This window comes from Xenopus laevis, chromosome 4L (genome assembly GCF_017654675.1).
Source record: "Xenopus laevis strain J_2021 chromosome 4L, Xenopus_laevis_v10.1, whole genome shotgun sequence".
NCBI classification, from domain to species: Eukaryota; Metazoa; Chordata; class Amphibia; order Anura; family Pipidae; genus Xenopus; species Xenopus laevis.
Genome location: NC_054377.1, coordinates 139,895,794 through 139,915,885, shown reverse-complemented (window position 1 = coordinate 139,915,885; position 20,092 = coordinate 139,895,794). Strand labels below are relative to the sequence as shown.

At 42.1% G+C, this 20,092-nt stretch overlaps 1 protein-coding gene across 3 annotated transcripts in view; it reads right to left on the bottom strand.

The window, feature by feature from the left end:
• LOC108713588 (copine-9) overlaps nucleotides 1–20,092 on the bottom strand; it is a 215,977-nt gene that overhangs the window by 10,766 nt on the left and 185,119 nt on the right. For all 3 annotated transcript variants that reach the window (XM_041590878.1, XM_018257141.2, XM_041590879.1), the window contains 6 exons: nucleotides 19,304–19,365; nucleotides 16,387–16,433; nucleotides 14,701–14,882; nucleotides 10,773–10,900; nucleotides 7,895–7,997; nucleotides 4,054–4,111 (listed from right to left, as the gene is read on the bottom strand). In XM_041590878.1, the coding sequence (XP_041446812.1) occupies nucleotides 4,054–4,111; nucleotides 7,895–7,997; nucleotides 10,773–10,900; nucleotides 14,701–14,882; nucleotides 16,387–16,433; nucleotides 19,304–19,365 (580 nt within the window). The remainder of the gene's footprint in view (nucleotides 1–4,053; nucleotides 4,112–7,894; nucleotides 7,998–10,772; nucleotides 10,901–14,700; nucleotides 14,883–16,386; nucleotides 16,434–19,303; nucleotides 19,366–20,092) is intronic.

The following is a 20,092-nucleotide window of genomic DNA, read 5'->3' as shown; positions in this document are numbered from 1 at the left end:
TGGAGGTTAAAATAGAATTGTAGTCGGTGCATGGCCCAAGAGCAGGAATAATAAGGCCCCTTTCAGAGAAAGGTCATCTAAAACCATTTAATATTCTTATATATTGAAAACAATAGGCCCTTAATTCACGTGGGAAATCATTTGGAAATATTTCCTTTTAAACAAGCCACCATCAATCCACATCTTTTTACTACTCTCATATATTTAAAAATACTTTGGTGGGATTAGTCTTTGCATGTGAAGCAATCAGGTCCTCCTTTTTGTTTTTGCTTTCTAGATTGCTGCTTTGCAACACCCGAGAATATTTATACCCACTAAAAGTTTCTGTCCTCTGACTTGACAACCTTTACTGTTCTATGTATTTAAATCAACAACCTAATGTTCTAATCTATGCACTTGATCTTAAGTGCAACCCATCCCCAATGTATTTAACACTGTACACCTCCCTGTCCCACCTAAACAGAGATAACTGGGAAGTGAAGAGATAAACACTGCTAACTGGAGCAGGTTGAAAAGTGATTGATTTATTAAAGGAGTTCACCTTCAAGTAAACTTTAATTATGTTATAGAATGGCCAACGTTAAGCAACTTTTCAATTGGTCTTCATTGTTCATTGTATAGTTTTTCAATTGTTTGCCTTCTTCTTCTGACTCTTTTTAGCTTTTAAATGGGGGTCACTGACCCCCATCTAAAACCAAATGGTCTGTAAGCCTACACATTTATTGTTATTGCTACTTTTAGTGATGCATCGAATCCACTATTTTGGTTTTGGCCGAAGCCCTGAATCCTCCATGAAAAATTCAATTGAATGCCGATCCGAATCTTAATTTGCATATGCAAATTAGGGGTGGGAAGGGGAACATTTTTTACTTCCTTGTTTTGTGACAAAAAGTCACATGATTACCCCTAATTTTTATATGCAAATTAGGATTCGGATTCGGTTTGGCCGGGCAGAAGGATTCGGCCGAATCTGAATCCTGCTGAAAAAGGCTGAATCCTGGCTAAATCCCGGACCTAATCCTGGATTCGGTGCATCCATAGTTACTTTGTATTCCTCATATTTATATTAAGACCATCCCCTAATTATATTCCAGTCTCTTATTCAAATCAATGCATGGTTGCTAGGGTAATTTGGAACCCAGCAACCTGATGGCTGAAACTGCAGAGCTGCTGAATAAAAAGCTAAATAACTAAAAGACCACAAATAATAAAAAATGAAAACCAATTACAAATTGTCTCAGAATATCACTCTCTACATCATACTAACAGTTAATTTTAAGGTGAACAAACCCTTTAAGGCAATGGTTGCTAAGGTAGATTGAACCCTAGCAACCAGATTGCTGAAATTGCAAACTGGAGAGATGCTTTATAAAAAAGCTAAATAACTAAAAAACCACAAATAATAAAAAATGAAATTTGATTTTTCTGATCAAATTTTTTAATAAATTTTATGACATTCATGGGTTTTGTAGAAATCTAGTTTATTCGTGTTTTCAAAAACTTCTAAAACCCCTATAATTCCACCTTTAAAGGATAAGTAAACCTTTAAAATAAGTGAATGTAAAATTGATGTGCAATTCTAAGCACTTTTGCAATTTACATTTTTAATTTCAAGATATTAAAGGATACGTGTGCTGTTAACATGAATGAATTTTGTTACAACAGCGCCACCTGCTGGTCATTTTCCGACCATTCTGACCAGTAAGTAGTCAAGGAAGTTGTCAGGAGAAAGAAAGAGGCCTGGTCTGATGTTCTTCTGCTTAGGAAACATTTTAGTAATGTTACTATTTTTTTCCTAAGCAGAAGAACATCAGAGCAGCCTCTTTCTTTCGCTTGACAACCTCCTTGACTACTTGGTGGTCAGAATGGTCGGAAAATGACCAGCAGGTGGCGCTGTTGTAACAAAATTCATTCATGTTAACAGTACATGTATCCCTATATCTTGGGATGATAAGAAAAGAAATAATAAATGTACATTACAAAAGTTCTTAGAATAGCACTCTTGTCAATTTTACATTCACTTATTTTAAAGGTTTATATATCCTTTAAGAAATAGGCGTCTAACAGTGTGCATAAAAGAGTATAGGAAGCCTAAAGCAGCCATGATGGCCATGAAAACTCAAATAAAACAGTGACTTCTGTTGGCCCATTTTTCATGGAGAGATAGTTGCCTGGCATAGAGAAGAGTCTATCAGAGCCGGCAGGTTGCCTATACTCTTCACTGTCACACTGAATAAACAACTTTTTCTCACTTTTACAATGTCCTTTCCATCCCCTGCCCTTGTGCCCTATTCCCGCCCCAGGGAACACATAGTCTGCAGGCTGGAAACTGAATTGACAAATTCTATAAATCCCCATCTAGCCGCAGTGACAGAAGAGGTTAAAGTTGCCTTTCTCTCTCTCTCTGATTTTTTTCATGGTAAAGTTGTGAACCATTATCATTCTGATTCCAAACGACTTGTATTGTAGGAAACATGACAAAGCGCCTGATGTCCTTGAAGGATTAATAGCCTTGGAACATTCCCAGCAGCGCTCTAAAGCGACTCCGGTGAATCTTTCTAGCCACTAAAATATGATACATTTTGTCTATCCTTTTTCATTATACTTTATCTGGCTCTGGCAGCCTTCAATCTTTTAATCCTTTACATGTTCAGCTCTCGGAGGAGGGAGGATAGAACGAAATGGCCTATACTACTCACATTGTTCTCTACAGGGGAATAGACTTCTCTGCTCATTGGCTCTGGTCACCCACAAAGCTCCGGTTGTCTGATTTATCACTAATAGTTTACATGGGGTAATGGTGTCACCTCATAGGAATGAAAGTAATAATAATACAGAGTATATACATCATGGGCATTTATACCAGGCTGCACTTGCCCTTAACCAGATTCACTCACTTCAACCTCATGTGAGCCCTGGATGCCAGTAAAGTTCCCTGAACATGGGCTAATATAAGCTCCCAACAAACTAATCTGCAGCTTTTTGGGCTGAGTATGGGGCCCTCCAACGGGCTTTCCAGATCAATATGTGCCCGATAATGGGCCAGGATTAAGGGACACACGGGCAGATTTGGGGAGATTAGTCGCCAGGAGACAAATCACCTCTTCTTCAGGGCGACTAATCTCACCGAACTGCCTCCTGCCTTCAATTTTCATTCTAGCCGGCGGAAGGCAGGGGAAGGCAGTTCAGTGAGATTAGTCGCCCTGAAGAAGAGGTGAGCACTTCATTTTCCAAAGTCACCCCCGTTTCCTTGTGAGGCAAATCTGGGTGACTTCGGAAAACTAAGCACTCTGAGTGTCTTCCAGCTGACGATTTTCATTCTAGCTGGCGAAAGGCAGTTTGGGGAGATTAAGGGTTGCCACCTTTATGTCTGGCTGAGACCGGGCGGGGCAGTGACATCAGTGGGCGTGTCTGTGATGTCAGTGGGCGGACCCGTGACGTCAGGGGCTATGACGTCAGTGGGCGGGGCTATGACGCGGCGATCAGCGATTGGCCGATCACTGTGTCAATCAAGGGAATCCCGTCCGGTTTTCCTTATTTGGAAAACCGGGTAGGAAGTATAGACCTGGGTAGCCCCTCAAAATACCGGGCTGTCCGGGTCAAAACTGGACAGGTGGCAACCCTAGGGAGATTAGTAGCCCTGAAGAAGAGGAGATTTGTCGCGGGCAACTAATCTCCCCGAATCTGCCAGTGTGTCTCTGCCCTGAAAATCCCGTTCAATTAAGGACCGCCCTATGCCTTACAATAAGATCAGCCTATCGCCCACTTAAAGGCATATTGGGGAGAGATTGCCAAACGAGCGGATCTCTGTATGTATGGCCACCTATAGTAGCTGCCAGCTCCAGGGACAGACTGGCCTACCAGGATACAGGGGAACATCCCGGTGGGCCCCAAGCTAAACGGAATTCACTGTAGAAAATGGATTCCATTTATAATGATTGTGAATCATTTTGTGAAATCATCGGTGCCGCATATATTAGTTTCTGCAAAGCAAACAGGCAGACGTTTTCCTGAGACAAAAAGACCTGTTTCTAGAAACAAGAGTCTAATTACCATCAAACTCTGCTGGGCCGACTCCAACTATAATAATGGACAACGGTAGCGACGAAGCCTGGAAGAAACAGAGAAAATCAGAAATCTTGCACTTTTTAAATGACACAAAGAGCAACATAATCAGAACCGTTTTTCTTCCCAAGACCCATCAATATTGTTTTGTTTTTTTGTACTAATTGCCTTTATGTTGCAGAATTCACTTGGAAGGAACATGTTAGGAGTCATGAAACAAGGGTGAGGAATCTCAAATTAGGATTGTCCCACCCAAAAATTGGAAGTTTTTGAAGTGAGGTCTCAGGTATATCTAGGGGGCCAGACTGGACATCCTGATTATCACTAAATCTACTTTAAGTTTAGCATTAAGTTAACTTTTAGTATGTTATAGAATGGCTATTCTAAGCAACTTTTCAATTGCTCTTCATTTTTTGAATTACAGTTTTTGAATTATTTGCCCCCTTCTTCTGACTCTTTCCAGCTTTCTCTCTCTCTCTCTTGCTCTGTCTGTGTATTGTTATTGTTGCTTATTATTACTCATCTTTCTTGTCTCATCTTTTCATATTCCAGTCTCTTATTCAATGCATGGTTGCTAGGGTAATTTGGACCCTAGCAACCAGATTGCTGAAACTGCAAACTGGCGAGCTGCTGAATAAAAAGCTAAATAACTCAAAAACTACAAATAATAAAAAATGAAAACCAATTGTAAATTGTCTCAGAATATCACTCTCTAAATCATACTAAAAGTGAATTAAAAGGTAAAGGTGATCCCTTTAAACAGTGCTGACTCTCTATTGGTCAAATAAGGGTTAGGGAGCTTGCAACTACCAGTTAATGGGCATTCTGGACACAAGGGCTCTGGGTAAGGGGTCTGATACCTGTAACCTAATTTTATATTAGTTAATACTAAACTGCATTTCCTATTAAACCGGGAGTTTAGACCTCTGAAAGCCTCATAAATTATATTTTAAGAAGTTCCCTGACCGTTCATTTTGTGTTTAATGTATGCCAAGCTTTGCAGCGTTCAAAGGAGATTTGAGACTAACAGAGAAGGGCTTTAATATCCATTATCTCTACAAAGAGCAGGAGCCAAACCAAGAAGCAGAAATCTGTGATTCTTCCTAAAACCTTCATTGTTCTAAAGCCAGACCCCCCTTCTCTCTTTCCCATCTCTACGGGATTATTAACCTCGCTCATTTTAATTGGAATTAATGTCACGTCTCCATTAAACCAGATTTTCTTTAGCAATAAGACTCTTTTACCCTTATTTCCTTTCCCCTGTGGGATGTAGGTATTGTAAACGCTTGTTACACATACTAATTACAATTCCCACTCTTTAGGATATTGGCTTAACTGGCCCTTCTCCCTCCCACATTACCCAGAGGAAATGCATTTTTGTTGTATTACTTTCCGTGTGTAATGAACTAGATCATTGCTGTCCAATTTCTGTACTACCGAGGGCCGCAATATTTCTGGTCTCTGTGGTGGTGGGCCAATAAAAGAAGCCAGTGATCACCACTCCAGCCATTTACCACCAGAACTTTTAAGACCATGCCCACATTAATGATGGTAGGACACCAAAAATACAAATGGTTGGTGCTCACTTCAGAGATATCACTCATCACTCATATGTGAAAATATACAGTATGGCATATTAAAACATACCCTTAAAACCACCCTAGGGACCCCAAACAACAAATTTCAAATGCTAACAACCCCAACTCATGTCCCATAGGCAGAGCAGGGCAGGCAGAGTATGGCACACACAGAGAGCATAGGGCAGGCAGAGTATGGCACACAAATGGAGCATAGGGCAGGCAGAGTATGGCACACAGATAGAGCATAGGGCAGGCAGAGTATGACACACACAGGGAGCATAGGGCAGGCAGAGTATGGCACACAGATGGAGCATAGAGCAGGCAGAGTATGACACACACAGGGAGCATAGGGCAGGCAGAGTATGACACACACAGGGAGCATAGGACAGGCAGAGTATGACACACACAGGGAGCATAGGGCAGGCAGAGTATGACACACACAGGGAGCATAGGGCAGGCAGAGTATGGCACACACAGGGAGCATAGGGTGCAGAGTATGGCACACACATGGAGCATAGGACAGGCAGAGTATCGCAAACTCAGGGAGCATAGGGCAGGCAAAGTATGGCACACACAGGGAGCATAGGGCAGGCAGAGTATGGCATTTGAGGTGTATACAATGCAGGCAGGGCCACTTCTGCCATGATGCAAGGTGAGACCCTTACCTCAGGCGGCAGTGAGCGGCCACTTACAAGAGGCGGCAAAAAGCCAGTCTTCATATAAGGGCCACACAAGCGTGGGTCGCTGGCTGCCAGTTGGACAGCACTGAATAGATAATATACAGTATCAGTTATCTAATTTTGGAGCAAGGACCCAATTTCTCAGATGACAATTATTTACCACAAATTCTCCATCAGCCAAATCCTTGCATGGCATCAGTGATTTGTTTGGGGTTAAAACTACTCTTTGTGGCCTTCTTCTTCTGACCCTTTACAGCTTTCAAATGGGGGTCACTGACCCCATGTAAAAAAACAAAAACTCTGTAAGGATAAGGTTTTTTGTTATTACTTTTTATATATACTCATCTTTCTATTCAGGCCCTCTCTTATTCCTATTCCAGTCTCTTATTGAAATCAATGCATGGTTGCTAGGGTCAGTTGGACCGGTAGCAACCAAACTGCTGAAATTGCAAACTGGAGAGCTGCTGAATAAAAAGCTAAATAACTCAAGAAAACCCAATTAATAAAAAATTAAAACCAGTTGCAAATTGTCTCAGAATATCTCTACGTTATACTATCAGTTCATTTAAAGGTGAACAAGCCCTTTAAAGTTACCAACAGTGACTTTTTGACGCCCCTGATAACTTGAGTGTTGCTGCCGCTCGAGGTGACTTTTTCAATTCGCCTCATTGGCGCAGCTCCCCTTATAACATGGTTCAGGGCTAGAATGATGAGTAGGCAAGAATTGGGAGACTAAACTAACTGGCAAGTTCTTTAGCTTGTGTTTTATGGTTTAGGCCAATAAAGTACAGTACCAGCAGGGTGGCACGCTAGCTTTGGGTATGTTTGCAGGAATAGGGTGTAGACAAAAACTGAAACATTACTGACTGTTATTAAAGGGGTTGATCACCTTTGAGATAACTTTTAGTATGATGTAGAGAGTGATATTCTGAGACAATTTGCAATTGGTTTTCATTTTTTATTATTGAAGGTTTTTGGAGTAATTTCGCTTTTTCTTCAGCAGCTCTTCAATTTGCATTTTAAGCAAACTGGTAACTAGGGCCCAAATTACCCTAGCAACAATGCATTCATTTGAATAAGAGACTGGAATATGAATGGAGGGATCAGTAATAACAAGTAACAATAACAATACATTTGTAGCCTTACAGAGCATTTGTTTTTTAGAAGAGGACATCGGCGCCCATTTAAAAGTTGCAAAGAATAACTATAAAACTATAAAAAATAAAAATGAAAATCAATTGAATAGTTGTTTAGAATTGGTTGTTCTATAACATAATAAAAGTTACCACCCCTTTAACATTAATCCCATTTGTGAACAAGTCTCGGTTATTTTAATTGATCAGTTTGACTCACAGTTGTCCTTCCCGGCAGATGAAAGAGAAATAAGCATATTTAGCTAGACAATTAATTGGAGAACCTGGCTCATTATTGACACTTAAACCCATGAATTCCCAGTGTGTGCATTACAGAAGCCTGACCTTGCCCTGGTTATGGGTAGGGGGTGTCAGAATAATCATTAGCAGCTCCAGGGACAATTATAAGCGAATAACCAAGCAGAGATCGACTTACATTAACAATTGCCTCTTTGGTCTGGACCATATCAGAAATGACTCCATCAGTGATGATCAGTAGAACGTAATATTGGGATCCATCAGTAACATCGCCGGCGGCCCTGTGGCACAACACAGCACAGAATGGAAAAAGAACAGATATAAGTGACTCATCCTCAGTCCCAATTGCCCATAAAAGATTTCAATGTATATATGCGTGTGTGGGTGTATATGTTCCTTTAAAGGGCAGCTATCGCGAAAATGAAAATTTAATATAAGCTTCATCATACTGAAATAAGAAACTTTCTAAATCCAATCAATTAAATATTCTTTACTGCTTCTAAAATTTATCTTCCCTATCACTTGCTCAGAATTTGTTTCTCCGCATTCTGTCTTCATTCAGGAGTTGGGTGTCAGATGAATGATCCAATATACAGTATTTTATACAGGGTCTCCTTTTGCCTAGAAGATGTATTAGAGATCACTCTATTAAAATCACCAGACGTCATGTCTCTCTACATGCAGAATTTTTGCAAAAGGCAGTTATTTTGTTAGATTATGCTTTTACTGAAATCAGTTATTTGAGTGAGCTCTAATTCATCTGCTAGGAAAGGAAGCCCCCCCCTATAAGATATATTGGATCATTCATCTGACACCCAACTGCTGCATGAAGACTGAAGAGTAACAGTGAGAGAGGGATAGTGAATATAAACTTGATTATTTTAGAAACGATGCAGAATATTTAATTGATTATATTTAGAAAGTTTCTTACTTCAGTTTGATGAAGCTTATATTAAATTTTCATTTCTGCGATAGTTCCCCTTTAATTCTCCTTGCAGGAGTTTAAACCGATCGACATGTGTCTTCTTTCAGCCTCAATTACCTGCTCTATGTGACTTTCTATTATACAGTTGGTTGGACTTCAACCGTGTGTTATCCTGTATCTCCAAAATAACACACTCTGCCCTGCTGAGTCAGGTTTGAGACATTAATTCTGAGATTTTGGGAACATTTGCTGCATCTCTGAGCATCCGAGTATTTCAATGTAATTGAAATATGCCCCGTGTTAGTAGATGGGTGCGCTCAGGCCACCGGGAGCTGTGAGATAATCACTTTGGCATTTAAAGACCTTTTCCCTTTCCTACATTCGGAAAGCGGTAAAGAGCATTAGGATATGGTTTGTCGGAGTAAGTGATGGATCATTATCTCACAGATACACTAGAATAAAGGTGCCAATACATGGACTGTAATAATTTGGGCAAAGATCTGCTTGTTTGGTGATCTAGCCTAATACAGCTCAAACTTTCAGGGGATACACCCTCAGATTGCACCTAAGGAAGGGGGTATCCCCGAAAGGTTGTGCTGTATTTTCTGTTGTAATAAATAGATTGAAAGGCATTGGCCGGTAGGTGTGCTCCTTCCATACAAAGGTACTACCCCAAGCAGAATATTCGGGGCATGAGCACCCAAACCCACTGTGAACAATGGTGAGCACTACTGAGTTTTGTACATTTAAAGGGCATGTAAAGGCAAAAAGATAAAACCCCATTTTTACTTTCTTTAATGAAAAAGAAACCTATCTCCAATATACTTTAATTAAAAAATGTGTACCATTCTTATAAGAAACCTGACTGTATGCAGTGAAATTCTCCCTTCATTTACTGCTGTGGATAGGAATTGTCAGACGGTCCCTAACTGCTCTGCAGGGAAACAATCATACTTATGAACAGCAGGGGGAGCACCTGTGTTACTTCCCAGCCATGCAGAACTCAGGCAGCTTTGTTTATGACGATCCCTAAGCAGCCCAGACCACACTGAGCATGTGCACAGTCTTGGTCTTGCAAAGATGTATAATAAAGTTACAAGATGGTGACCCCCTGTAGCCAACTTTGAAAGCATAAATTATTTATTTGATTAGGCTTGTGGTGCAGTAAGTTCATGTTTATATGTAGTATACAATATACAGCATTTCTAGCCTTATTCCATTTTAGACTTTACATGCCCTTTAACTATAACATGTCATCAGAGAGTAAGGCCAGATGCACCACGCCGTATCCAGATCCAGATTGGCTAAAGACCAAATGAATAGCCTGAATCAAGTCAATGTTTTGGTTGGATCAGAGGTTGAGCTACCAGATCTGTCCAGCTGATCATTTTGAAGGCCGGATTAATACAACGCCAATGAGTAAGTGCCCACACAGGCACGAAACGCGTTAGGCCTATGAATATCCGAATAAAGCCTTTTAAACTTAATGAAAACCAGAGCTACTGCTTTACTTGGAAATGGGTATCACCTTACTTGGATTTTTTGCATATTAAAAAATGAATGGTAACCCTTGGACTAGGGTTCCTCTGTTGAGAAACCATTTTGTTATTTTTACCTCTTCCTTATTTCATTTTTCTAGTTTCTTTATTTCTGGACTATTTATTTATTTTGCTCCTGGACAGAGCCACACACCAATATTTGTGTGTTCAAACGGATAAATACGTTTGTATAGAAATTGGTCAAATTGTATCTGATTGCAGTGTAATTTAGATGCATGCTGCAGGCTGCATTTCTTTGTATACATGTAGGATGTGGTATCAATAAAGGAGGCCATACACATACTGAGCCAAGGGGCCCTATACTGGAGGAAGGAGATCTTTCAGTGACCTGTGTTAATGCCAATCAGCATTTAAAAAATGCATGCATGCATGCAGGGTACCTCTAAATAAACTGCTAATTAGCATGTGTGGATTCAGTGTGTGCACTTTTCAATGATGAACCCTAATTTACATAATCCTATTTACAAAAATAAAAACCATAGACCCCCCTTCAGTTGGTCACATGACTGTAAGGGTTGGGAGTCAGTTCATCGGCTGTAATAACTACAAGTGAAACGGTGAGAAGCTATTACCTGGCCACCTGGTTAATAACAGACGCAAAGTTGGTTGGTCCATACAGCTGAACTGTTCGAAGGCTTTTAAAATATGCTTCCAGCACTCCCTGGATACCCACACAATTTGGATTTTCCAGTTCACCGTTCTAAAGAAAGAAATGGCAAGAATGGAGATTTTATTGCAATCAACTTGCATACATAAGCAACTCAAAAGTCTCCTGATCTGTCATGGCCATACCCAGCTATGCTATGATTTAGAATGATTTCTACCTAAAACTCAGACACTGAAAGCTCCACTCCCCATTGGAGATCATGATTCTAGGATGTCCCACCTACATCAGGATGATTGGTAATTATAAACTTGTTTATAGGCTTTCAAGCTGGCACTCATGATTTGTAGCACGGGGTGCAGGTAAAGATGTGGGGACCCTGGGGATTTTCAGAAAGTCCCAAAACATAGGGTTAAAATATATATAAACTAGAGATGTTCAATCTGTGACGCTCCATCTGTTGAATCAATGAAGATAAGCAGAAGTGGGCCTCCTGGCAATGTAAGAAATTCACAGGGCAACAGATATGGTAAAAGCGATCCTTATTCACCAAAGATTAAAATATTAACATATCCATGGGCTCTTCATGTTTCGTGCCCAGTAGCCGCAGGTCCGGACTGAGAATTAAAATAGCCCCCACCAGCCCACTAAATAGTCACTTTTTATGGCACCTTATAGCAGCCCCTCTGGAATTTGCCAGAACCCACAGATTGCCAGTCCGGGCCTGCCACTTAGTCATGGGCTGCCTCAATATGTTGAACCGACAGCTCCCAGATCTCTGCAACAGCTTAAAGGGATACTGTCATGGGAAAAAATTTTTTTTCAAAATAAATCAGTTAATAGTGCTGCTCCAGCAGAATTCTGCACTGAAATCCATTTCTCAAAAAAGCAAACAGATTTTTTTATATTCAATTTTGAAATCTGACATGGGGCTAGACATATTGACAATTTCCCAGCTGCCCCAAGTAATGTGACTTGTGCTCTGATAAACTTCAATCACTCTTTACTGCTGTACTGCAAGTTGGAGTGATATCACCCCCCCTTTTCCCCCCCAGCAGCCAAACAGAAGAACAATGGGAAGGTAACCAGGTAGCAGCTCCCTAACACAAGATAACAGCTGCCTGGTAGATCTAAGAACAACACTCAATAGTAAAAACCCATGTCCCACTGAGACACATTCAGTTACATTGAGAAGGAAAAACAGCAGCCTGCCAGAAAGCATTTCTCTCCTGAAGTGCAGGCACAAGTCACATGACTTGGGGCAGCTGGGAAATTGACAAAATGTCTAGATTTTAAAATTAATTATAAAAAAAATCTGTTTGCTCTTTTGAGAAATGGATTTCAGCGCAGAATTCTGCTGGAACAGCACTATTAACTGATTCATTTTTTTTTTACATTTTTTTTTCCCCATGACAGTATCCCTTTAATAACAGCTGAGGGCTACAGGTTGCATGTTCCTGTATATCCTGTGTATCCAACAAATGTTACAGAACATAATTTTTGCTTTCTGTATTTATCTGCATTTTTGAGACGATAGGGGTTATTTACTGTACCCGGGGCCAGTTGTGTAACACAATTCACACTTTTACAAAAAGACTACTGTGGGCAAACCATCCACGCTTTAAAGTAAGAGGATTCCTGCCATTCTTGTGTCTCAGCTCAAAACATATAAAAAAGGCAGAAATCAACTGTCAGATAAATGTAGGAATTAGGAGTCTCCAGTGGGTGAAGACTTTCCTACTGCAGAACATAAGATGGAGCAGAGCTGTCAGCCACTTTAAGTATGGAATGGGATTCTACATCAACTGAACCCAGACTGACAGCTGTATTTCCCATGTGGTTCTTCAGCAGTTGCAGTATTTACATCTCTTCGGAGGGGACCTAGCTCCCAACATCAACCTTTCACCCTCCATGTTGTCAATTACAACAAGATTTGGTGAATCACGTGACTTTTGGTTGGGCAGAATAGTGTAGGTCTGCAAAAAAGTTCTAGGTCTGAAGTGAATATCAATAAAAGGCCCCAAATAATCCAATACTTTGTTCACTTAATCCAACTGTATTTTGGCATTCCTTTTACTCAAACATACAGAAAAGCACACTGTGTCATGATGTCTAACTGTGATGCACTACATAACTTTCTCCAGATGCATTACATATAGCTCACTGTCCCCAGATGCATTACATATAGCTCACTGTCCCCAGATGCATTACATATAGCTCACTGTCCCCAGATGCATTACATAAAGCTCACTGTCCCCAGATGCATTACATATAGCTCACTGTCCCCACATGCATTACATAAAGCTTATTGTCCCCAGATGCATTACATATAGCTCACTGTCCCCAGATGCATTACATAAGGCTCCATGTCCCCAGATGCATTACATATAGCTCACTGTCCCCAGATGCATTACATATAGCTCACTGTCCCCAGATGCATTACATAAAGCTCACTGTCCCCAGATGCATTACATATTGCTCACTGCCCCTCAAATGCATCACTATATTATGTACTATACATTATATTTAACTGTGCCTCATTACAATTACACAAATCACTGCCCCCCCAAATGCATTAAATACCCAACAAGGCTCCAAATGCATTATATAGCTCCCTTAGACCCAAATGTGTACCATGGCTTTGAGGGCCCAAGATACCTACTTAGATGTTACTAATCCAAAAAATGCCATCATGGTCAGCAAGTGACTGTAGGACAGAGACTGAAGGGACAGTACGATGATAGTTGAAGCTCGGAACCCCTAATAAAGTTATTCTTCAAATCGATCCTTTGCTTTATTTAACGGAATTGTTCCGTATAAAAATAAAGACTGGATAAATAGATAACCTGTCCAAAGTAAAATAATATAGTTATAGTTAGTAATGTTTAAAGGCTGGAGTGACTGGATGTCTAACTTGAAGGAGAAGCTTCGGTCACTTGGGGTTGCCAAATGTTAGGCACCCCTAAGTGATTGTATTGACTTACTTGAAACCCTGGGCTGGTGCTCCTATCGGCAGAAAACTGCACAGGCCTGGGGTTATTCCAGTGAGCTAAGAGCTGTCTGCACGTCTAAGATTAAAGGACTTCTAAACAGTAGTGATGGGTGGTTAGAAGGTGCGGAAAAAACAAAAAACCCAATTTGTAATTATTCCAGTGAGCACCACAGAGCGATTCTCTTCCGCTTTTCTCTTTCTATCGTGCATGCGAAGTAGAACGAAAAGCCAAACTTTAACTAAAAAGCCTATTTTGTTCAACTGCGCATGAGTTTGCCCCGGGAAATTTGAAGAAAGAAGAAGACGGAAGAGAATCGCTCCATGGTGCTCACTGGTATAACCCTGGGCTGGTGCAGTTTTCTGCTGATCGGAGCACCGACCCTGGGTTTCAGGTAAGTCAATACAATCACTTGGGGGTGCTTAAAATTTGGCACCCCCATGTGCAGGATGCCTTTCATTCTCCTTTAATAGCCAGAACACTACTAGCTCTCTTGGTTTCCACTGATTGGTTACCAGCCAGTAACCAATCAGTGACTTGAGGGGGGCACATGCATCATAACTGTTGCTTTTGAATCTGAGCTGAATGCTGAGGATCAATTACAAACTCACTGAACAGTTATGTCCCATGTGGCCCCCCTTCAAGTCACTGACTAACTCAGAGTTAGAGAGCTGAAAAGCAAGAAGTTGTGTTCTGGTTATTATGTTACACATCCAGTCACTCCAGCCTTTATAATTAAATTTTTGGCTAACTAACTATATTAGAAACATTTTTTATTTTGCACAGGCTATCTATTTACCCAGTTTTTATTTTCACACTGATCTGTTTCTTTAAGAATGGAATATTTTCACATGGAATAAGAAATACAGTGAAATGAATAAATAGTGCAAGAACCCATTTACAGACCAGAGGGAACTCATGGGAAATCTTGCCATCTGGCGGGATCTTGGCGCCAAAGCCATATGCTGGGAACAGTTTGTCACTGTCATAGTCCTGGATAATTTCTCCGACGGCTTTCAGCGCCATGCCATATGCATTTAGCTGGTACGGGTTCATGTAGTGCAGAGAGGTGGGCTGGGAAGGGTTTCCTGGGGAGACACAACACACAGGAAAAGAAATGGATTAAGGCAGGTCTATTCCATAATTAACTTATTGAATCGAAAGGAACAATGTCATAATTAGTTTGTATCTTAGACTGGGTTTCTTCTCTTCTCTCAGGCCAATAGAAATCCCCAGGGAAGACATCAAGTTTTGCTTCAGAGACCGCATGTGACATTAGTCTAACAACTTCATATCGGTCATACAACCCACTATCTTGGGGGCAATGAGCAATGTTCCCTCTAAGCTGAGTGCTTAAAGGGGTTGTTCACCTTTGAGTTAACTTTTAGTATGATGTAGAGAGTGATATTCTGAGACAATTTGCAATTGGTTTTCATTTTTTATTATTTGTGTTTTTTTGAGTTAATTTATCTTTTTATTCAGCAGCTCTCAGGTTTCCAGTTTCAGCCACCTGGTTGCTAGGGTTCATATGACCCTAGCAACCATGCATTGATTTGAATAAGAGACTGGAATATGAATAGGAGAGGCCTGAATAGAAAGATGAGGAATGAAATGTAGCAATAACATTACTATAATTGACACATGCGCACTAGCGTTAATTTGCGAATGTGCACCAGCATCAATGCGCGCATGCACACCTGTTTTCAGAACAGGTTGATTTCTCCTTTAACTCTTCCTTCATATACCAGATGACACTAGGCCTGGATTTGTGGGAAGGCCACAAGGGCTCGGGCCTAGGGAGCCTCATCCACATTGGTTCAAAAGCACTGGGAAAACACAGGAGATTTTAAATTTCCCAGGTGTCAATCTGCAGTTCTGTGGATGTGACGAAGGAGGAAGGGGAGGGGTGATGAGGGGCCTAGCGGTGCCTGATGTGTAAATTCGGGCCTTTATGACACCCCCATTCTTGGCTGGTGTACATATATCATGATAATCTCATAGTGCAATAGGTGCACAATGGTGCCATTTCAAGCCTTGTTGTTGTTGGTAGGGGCAGCTGGATATTGTAGTTCAACAAGGCCTGCAGGGCCAAATGTCACATAGTCCTTGCATATTAGATTAGTGGTATTATTTATGGAGCTATTCCCTGTCAGGATGCTGGCATAGCAATATGCCCAGGCTATGAAATAAATGAAAGCAGAGAGGGATTGGAAGTGTATTAGACAAATTCCCTTTTTGCCTTCAGTAATGAGTTTGCTTCAGATAACTGAAATAGCAGCGAGTTTGAAGGCCTGGGGATGATAAACGTTTAAATGCATCTTCTACAACAGGCCTTTCCTATACACGCTTCCAGAAATAGACTGGTCTCAAGATCTGCTGCCACACGTCTGGGAGTCAATTGAGCAGGTTTATTAAAGGCAGAGCAGGCCCTCGACGCCAACCTGTGCCTGAGAGTTATCATAGCAACCAAGCCTGCCGGACCCCCCCCCCCCAACACATAACCTATGTTATTTTCAGGTTTCTGAGAGCCCACAATTAATTGGAATAGAGGGGAAAACTTGCAGGGAGGAAAAAATAGCTCTCCAGACTCACCGTTCGATGCTGTAAAATCAATGGCTACTGTGAAGTTTAATTGCGTCCTAGGAAAAAAAAAAAAAAAAGGAGAGAAAAGTAATTGCAGAATTTCCGTCTAGCTCCTTGGCTGGCTGTGAAGAGATGGCTGGATAATTCCCCTGCTTGCACACTCTTACAAATTGAATGCAATCAAATGATCCTCTGAAAGGCAACGTTCCCTCTGATCCGACAAGTGACTGCTTCCATTGTGGCTCATTAGCGCTCTCCTACTAGAGTGAAAGGGACCAGGCTCCCACAGTGGGGTTTGTCCGTACAAGTTCAGTTCAAGTCACTTAGACAAGGTCAGATGAGAAAGATGCACAAGGCAGTGACTTATCAGCTCAGAGTTGTGTTTAGGTGGGTCTAACAAGGTGCCACATTCCACAACATGTAACCCTATATCACTTATGTTACATTAGATTCCCAAACTGTGCAGCCATAACTTACCCTTGGTCCTCAGACATGGCTCACCATCACCAAGCTCTGAGTAAATGCACGCACAGTGCACAAGGACCAGGGAATATGATGCAACCTACACCCCAAGTAGCATACTATTTATATGCCTAGATTTGGGAGAATTGGAGGAGGGCTGCAACGACAGAACTAGAAAAACACGCTTGGCTTGAGAGGCTTTATCAAGTGTGACCAACCATCAGGGCTGGAACAAGGGGTAGACATGTACCTAGGACACATTGTGAGGAGTTGCGGGGTGCAATTTATCAATTTGGGAGGGGAGGGAACGCAGCACTACCTCCACATTCTCTCTACATGGTTCACTGGGAATGAGGGGTGGGACTAGATTAAGTTGTGGCAAGTGCTGGCTGTGGTGAAGTCAGGTCTGGTAGAGTGTGGCTTCAAACTAGCAGATGGAGGGGGGTTGAGTGACAGATTTGCATTGGGTGTCCATATATCTCAGTCTGGTCCTGCCCACTAACACAGTAAGTTAGGTTAGGGGCTAGAGCCCATGTCCATGTGCAGCATCTCTGGCAGATATCGGAGGGTGTCACAAGGTGTCGCTGCTGCACCACCTTTGGATATATAGGAGAGCCATGTGCTCACATTTGCCATTCCTGCTATCACTTTCACTGACAGAGGGTGGACAGAAACTGCTGCAAAAGCTGGAGGAGACCCTGGATGGCTGGCGTGCGGAAGCCCCAAGCCTGGGAGCTAGACCAGGAGGGTCTGAAGATCCTAACTGCAAAACTGGACTTTTACATGCTCCCACTATGGGAGCTATAGTTGAGCTGGAGGATAAAGCAAGTTGTGTGCTTGGCTAGGAGACCCTGGAGCTTCTGAGGATGTCATTACTGTGGATGCCTGTTCCAGCTCTGTGTGAGCCTACCCATCTGTGTGAATCCCAAGGGTGAGTTGTGCTAGAAGGAGGGTAGAAAAAGGGAGGATCCAGCATGTCTCCTGTGTGTGATACAGGCTTTGTTTGTGTGCCTGCCACGTGGGAGTAAATAACTTTGTCCACTGGGAAAGGTATTTGGGCAGGTAGCGCTACCTGGGAAACTCAAGAGCTCTTTGCGTGAAAAGGGACTAAGACTCTTTGTCCACCAGGAGTGGAGTGGGACTTTGCCTGGCAAGGAGGTGCCAGGATTGGACAGCAGATATTCCCAGGGTAGTGGGTCATTTAAATCAAGCAAATTATATTTTGCTTTGCCTTTAATCTTGCAGAAAGTTACATTTGTTACACGGAAATTTGTGTGTTTAAATGTTTTCCTAATGGGGCCACCCGCAGGTTTATTCCCATTAGGTGAAGGCACTGCCAAGAGAGATAATTCCCAGTACCCTTTCACTTTGCAAAGGGGACTCAGGACCTGAAGATGGTAAGAATGTACAACCGTGGCACCAGAGGGGTCGCCAAGAGGTTGTTACATAAGGATACAATACCCCTCTAAACTAATATTGGACTAGCAATCGACATTCTAAATTATTTAGCGTATTCCGCTCACCCCTGTTACACGGTGACCCGGGTGTAAAGACTCTGGGTCCTACACTTCTGGGTTTGCAGTGGCTTGGCTGCGTCGCCCTGAACCTGTAGTCGGTGAGGTGCAAATAAAGATGAAATCAGCAAGCACTCTGAATCCACTTGTAAATTAAAACTATGAACTTTATTTCAAACGTCCTATGGAGTTTATTGTTGAAATAAAATTCATTGTTTTAAAGGAGAATTCAACCCATAGTTTAATAAAACCCTCCCCCCACCCTGGGTAGACCCCCCTCCCCCTCCAGCCTACCTTCCCCCCCTGGCAAATGCCCCTAATTTTTTACTCACCCCTCTGTGCAGATTCTGGCCTCAGGTAGACTGGGGGGGGGTCTATCCAGGGTGCATGGGAAGGTTGAATTCTCCTTTAACTACAGAGTGGATTCGGAGTGCTTGTCGATTTCATCTATCTTCCCTGTATTCCCTCACTTTCTAAATACCATCAAATCACTTCTTAAAGCTATCTAATGTATCAGCCTGTACCACTGATTCAGGGAGAGAATTCCACATCTTCACAGCTCTCACTGTAGAAATTCCCCTCTGAATATTTTGATGGACCCTCCTATGCCCTGATATAACAAATGACAGGCTGCTTTGAATTGTAAGTTCATTTACAAATAGCTTTGAAATGATTGGAAATGTTGAATTGCTATAAACTGGAAACATTTTCTACCATTAGGCAAAGGAAAAATATACGGTATGTAAGGATGGGCTTCCCCTTTAAAGGAATCTGTGTATATAAGGGAATAAGACACATTTATCTCTAGAATTGACCTCAGCACCCTATTTGCAGAAATCCCCATACAGCGATACAGACAGAGAATAAAACCGCACTAGGGAGACATTTTCCTTTCAAGCTACTGTGACACACACAAGGCCATTAAACATGGAGCTCAGGAAATGACTTACCCTCCTTTGATATAATCTACAAATGTGTATTCTGATTCAGCCTTGAAGGACAGGAGTGTCACCTGGAAGAGGAGATAGAAAGGTCTCTGAGGAACATGATAAACATAATAATCATATTCATAACGTCACTAGACATTGGCTGCTAAATATAAACTTGTGTCTCCCAGATGCGCTGCTGCTTCCTATTAAGGTGAAAGTAATCTCTTGGTTAGTGGGATGGGTTCAGCCCACAGACTCCAGTATAAAATCTTTTCCACCTTTGGGTTAGGGCCATGGTAGGCAAGGTGACTTCTAGCTTTGCGGGTCAGCAGCAAAATGCTTGTTATGGCCCCTTCGTTGATCATGGCAGGGTGCCATTGATGACCATTCAGGCCAATGGAGGGGCAGTTAAAGGAGAACTAAAGCTTAAATAAAAAGTAGGCTAGAAATGTTGTACACTATGTTTTGGGCTTCTGTACCAGCCCAATGCAACCACAGTAAAAATGTGCAGTGTCGGACTGGGCCGGCGGGACACCGGGAAAAAACCCGGTGGGCCCCGGGCTCTTGTGGGCCCCGCTGGCCCAGATCCACTACTTAATTGGGCGGCGCAACCCCACTTTGTCGGGGGTCGCGGTAGAATAGAAGATCTGTGCATAAACGCGGCGCCGCGTGCATGCACCTTAGCCCAATGTAGCACGCCGGAGTGGCAGCGGGGGCCAGAGCGGGGCCCTGGGGCAGTAGCCCCGGTGGGTCCCAAGCCCCCCAGTCCGACCCTGAAAATGTGTGTCTCCAAAGATGCCCCAGTAGCTC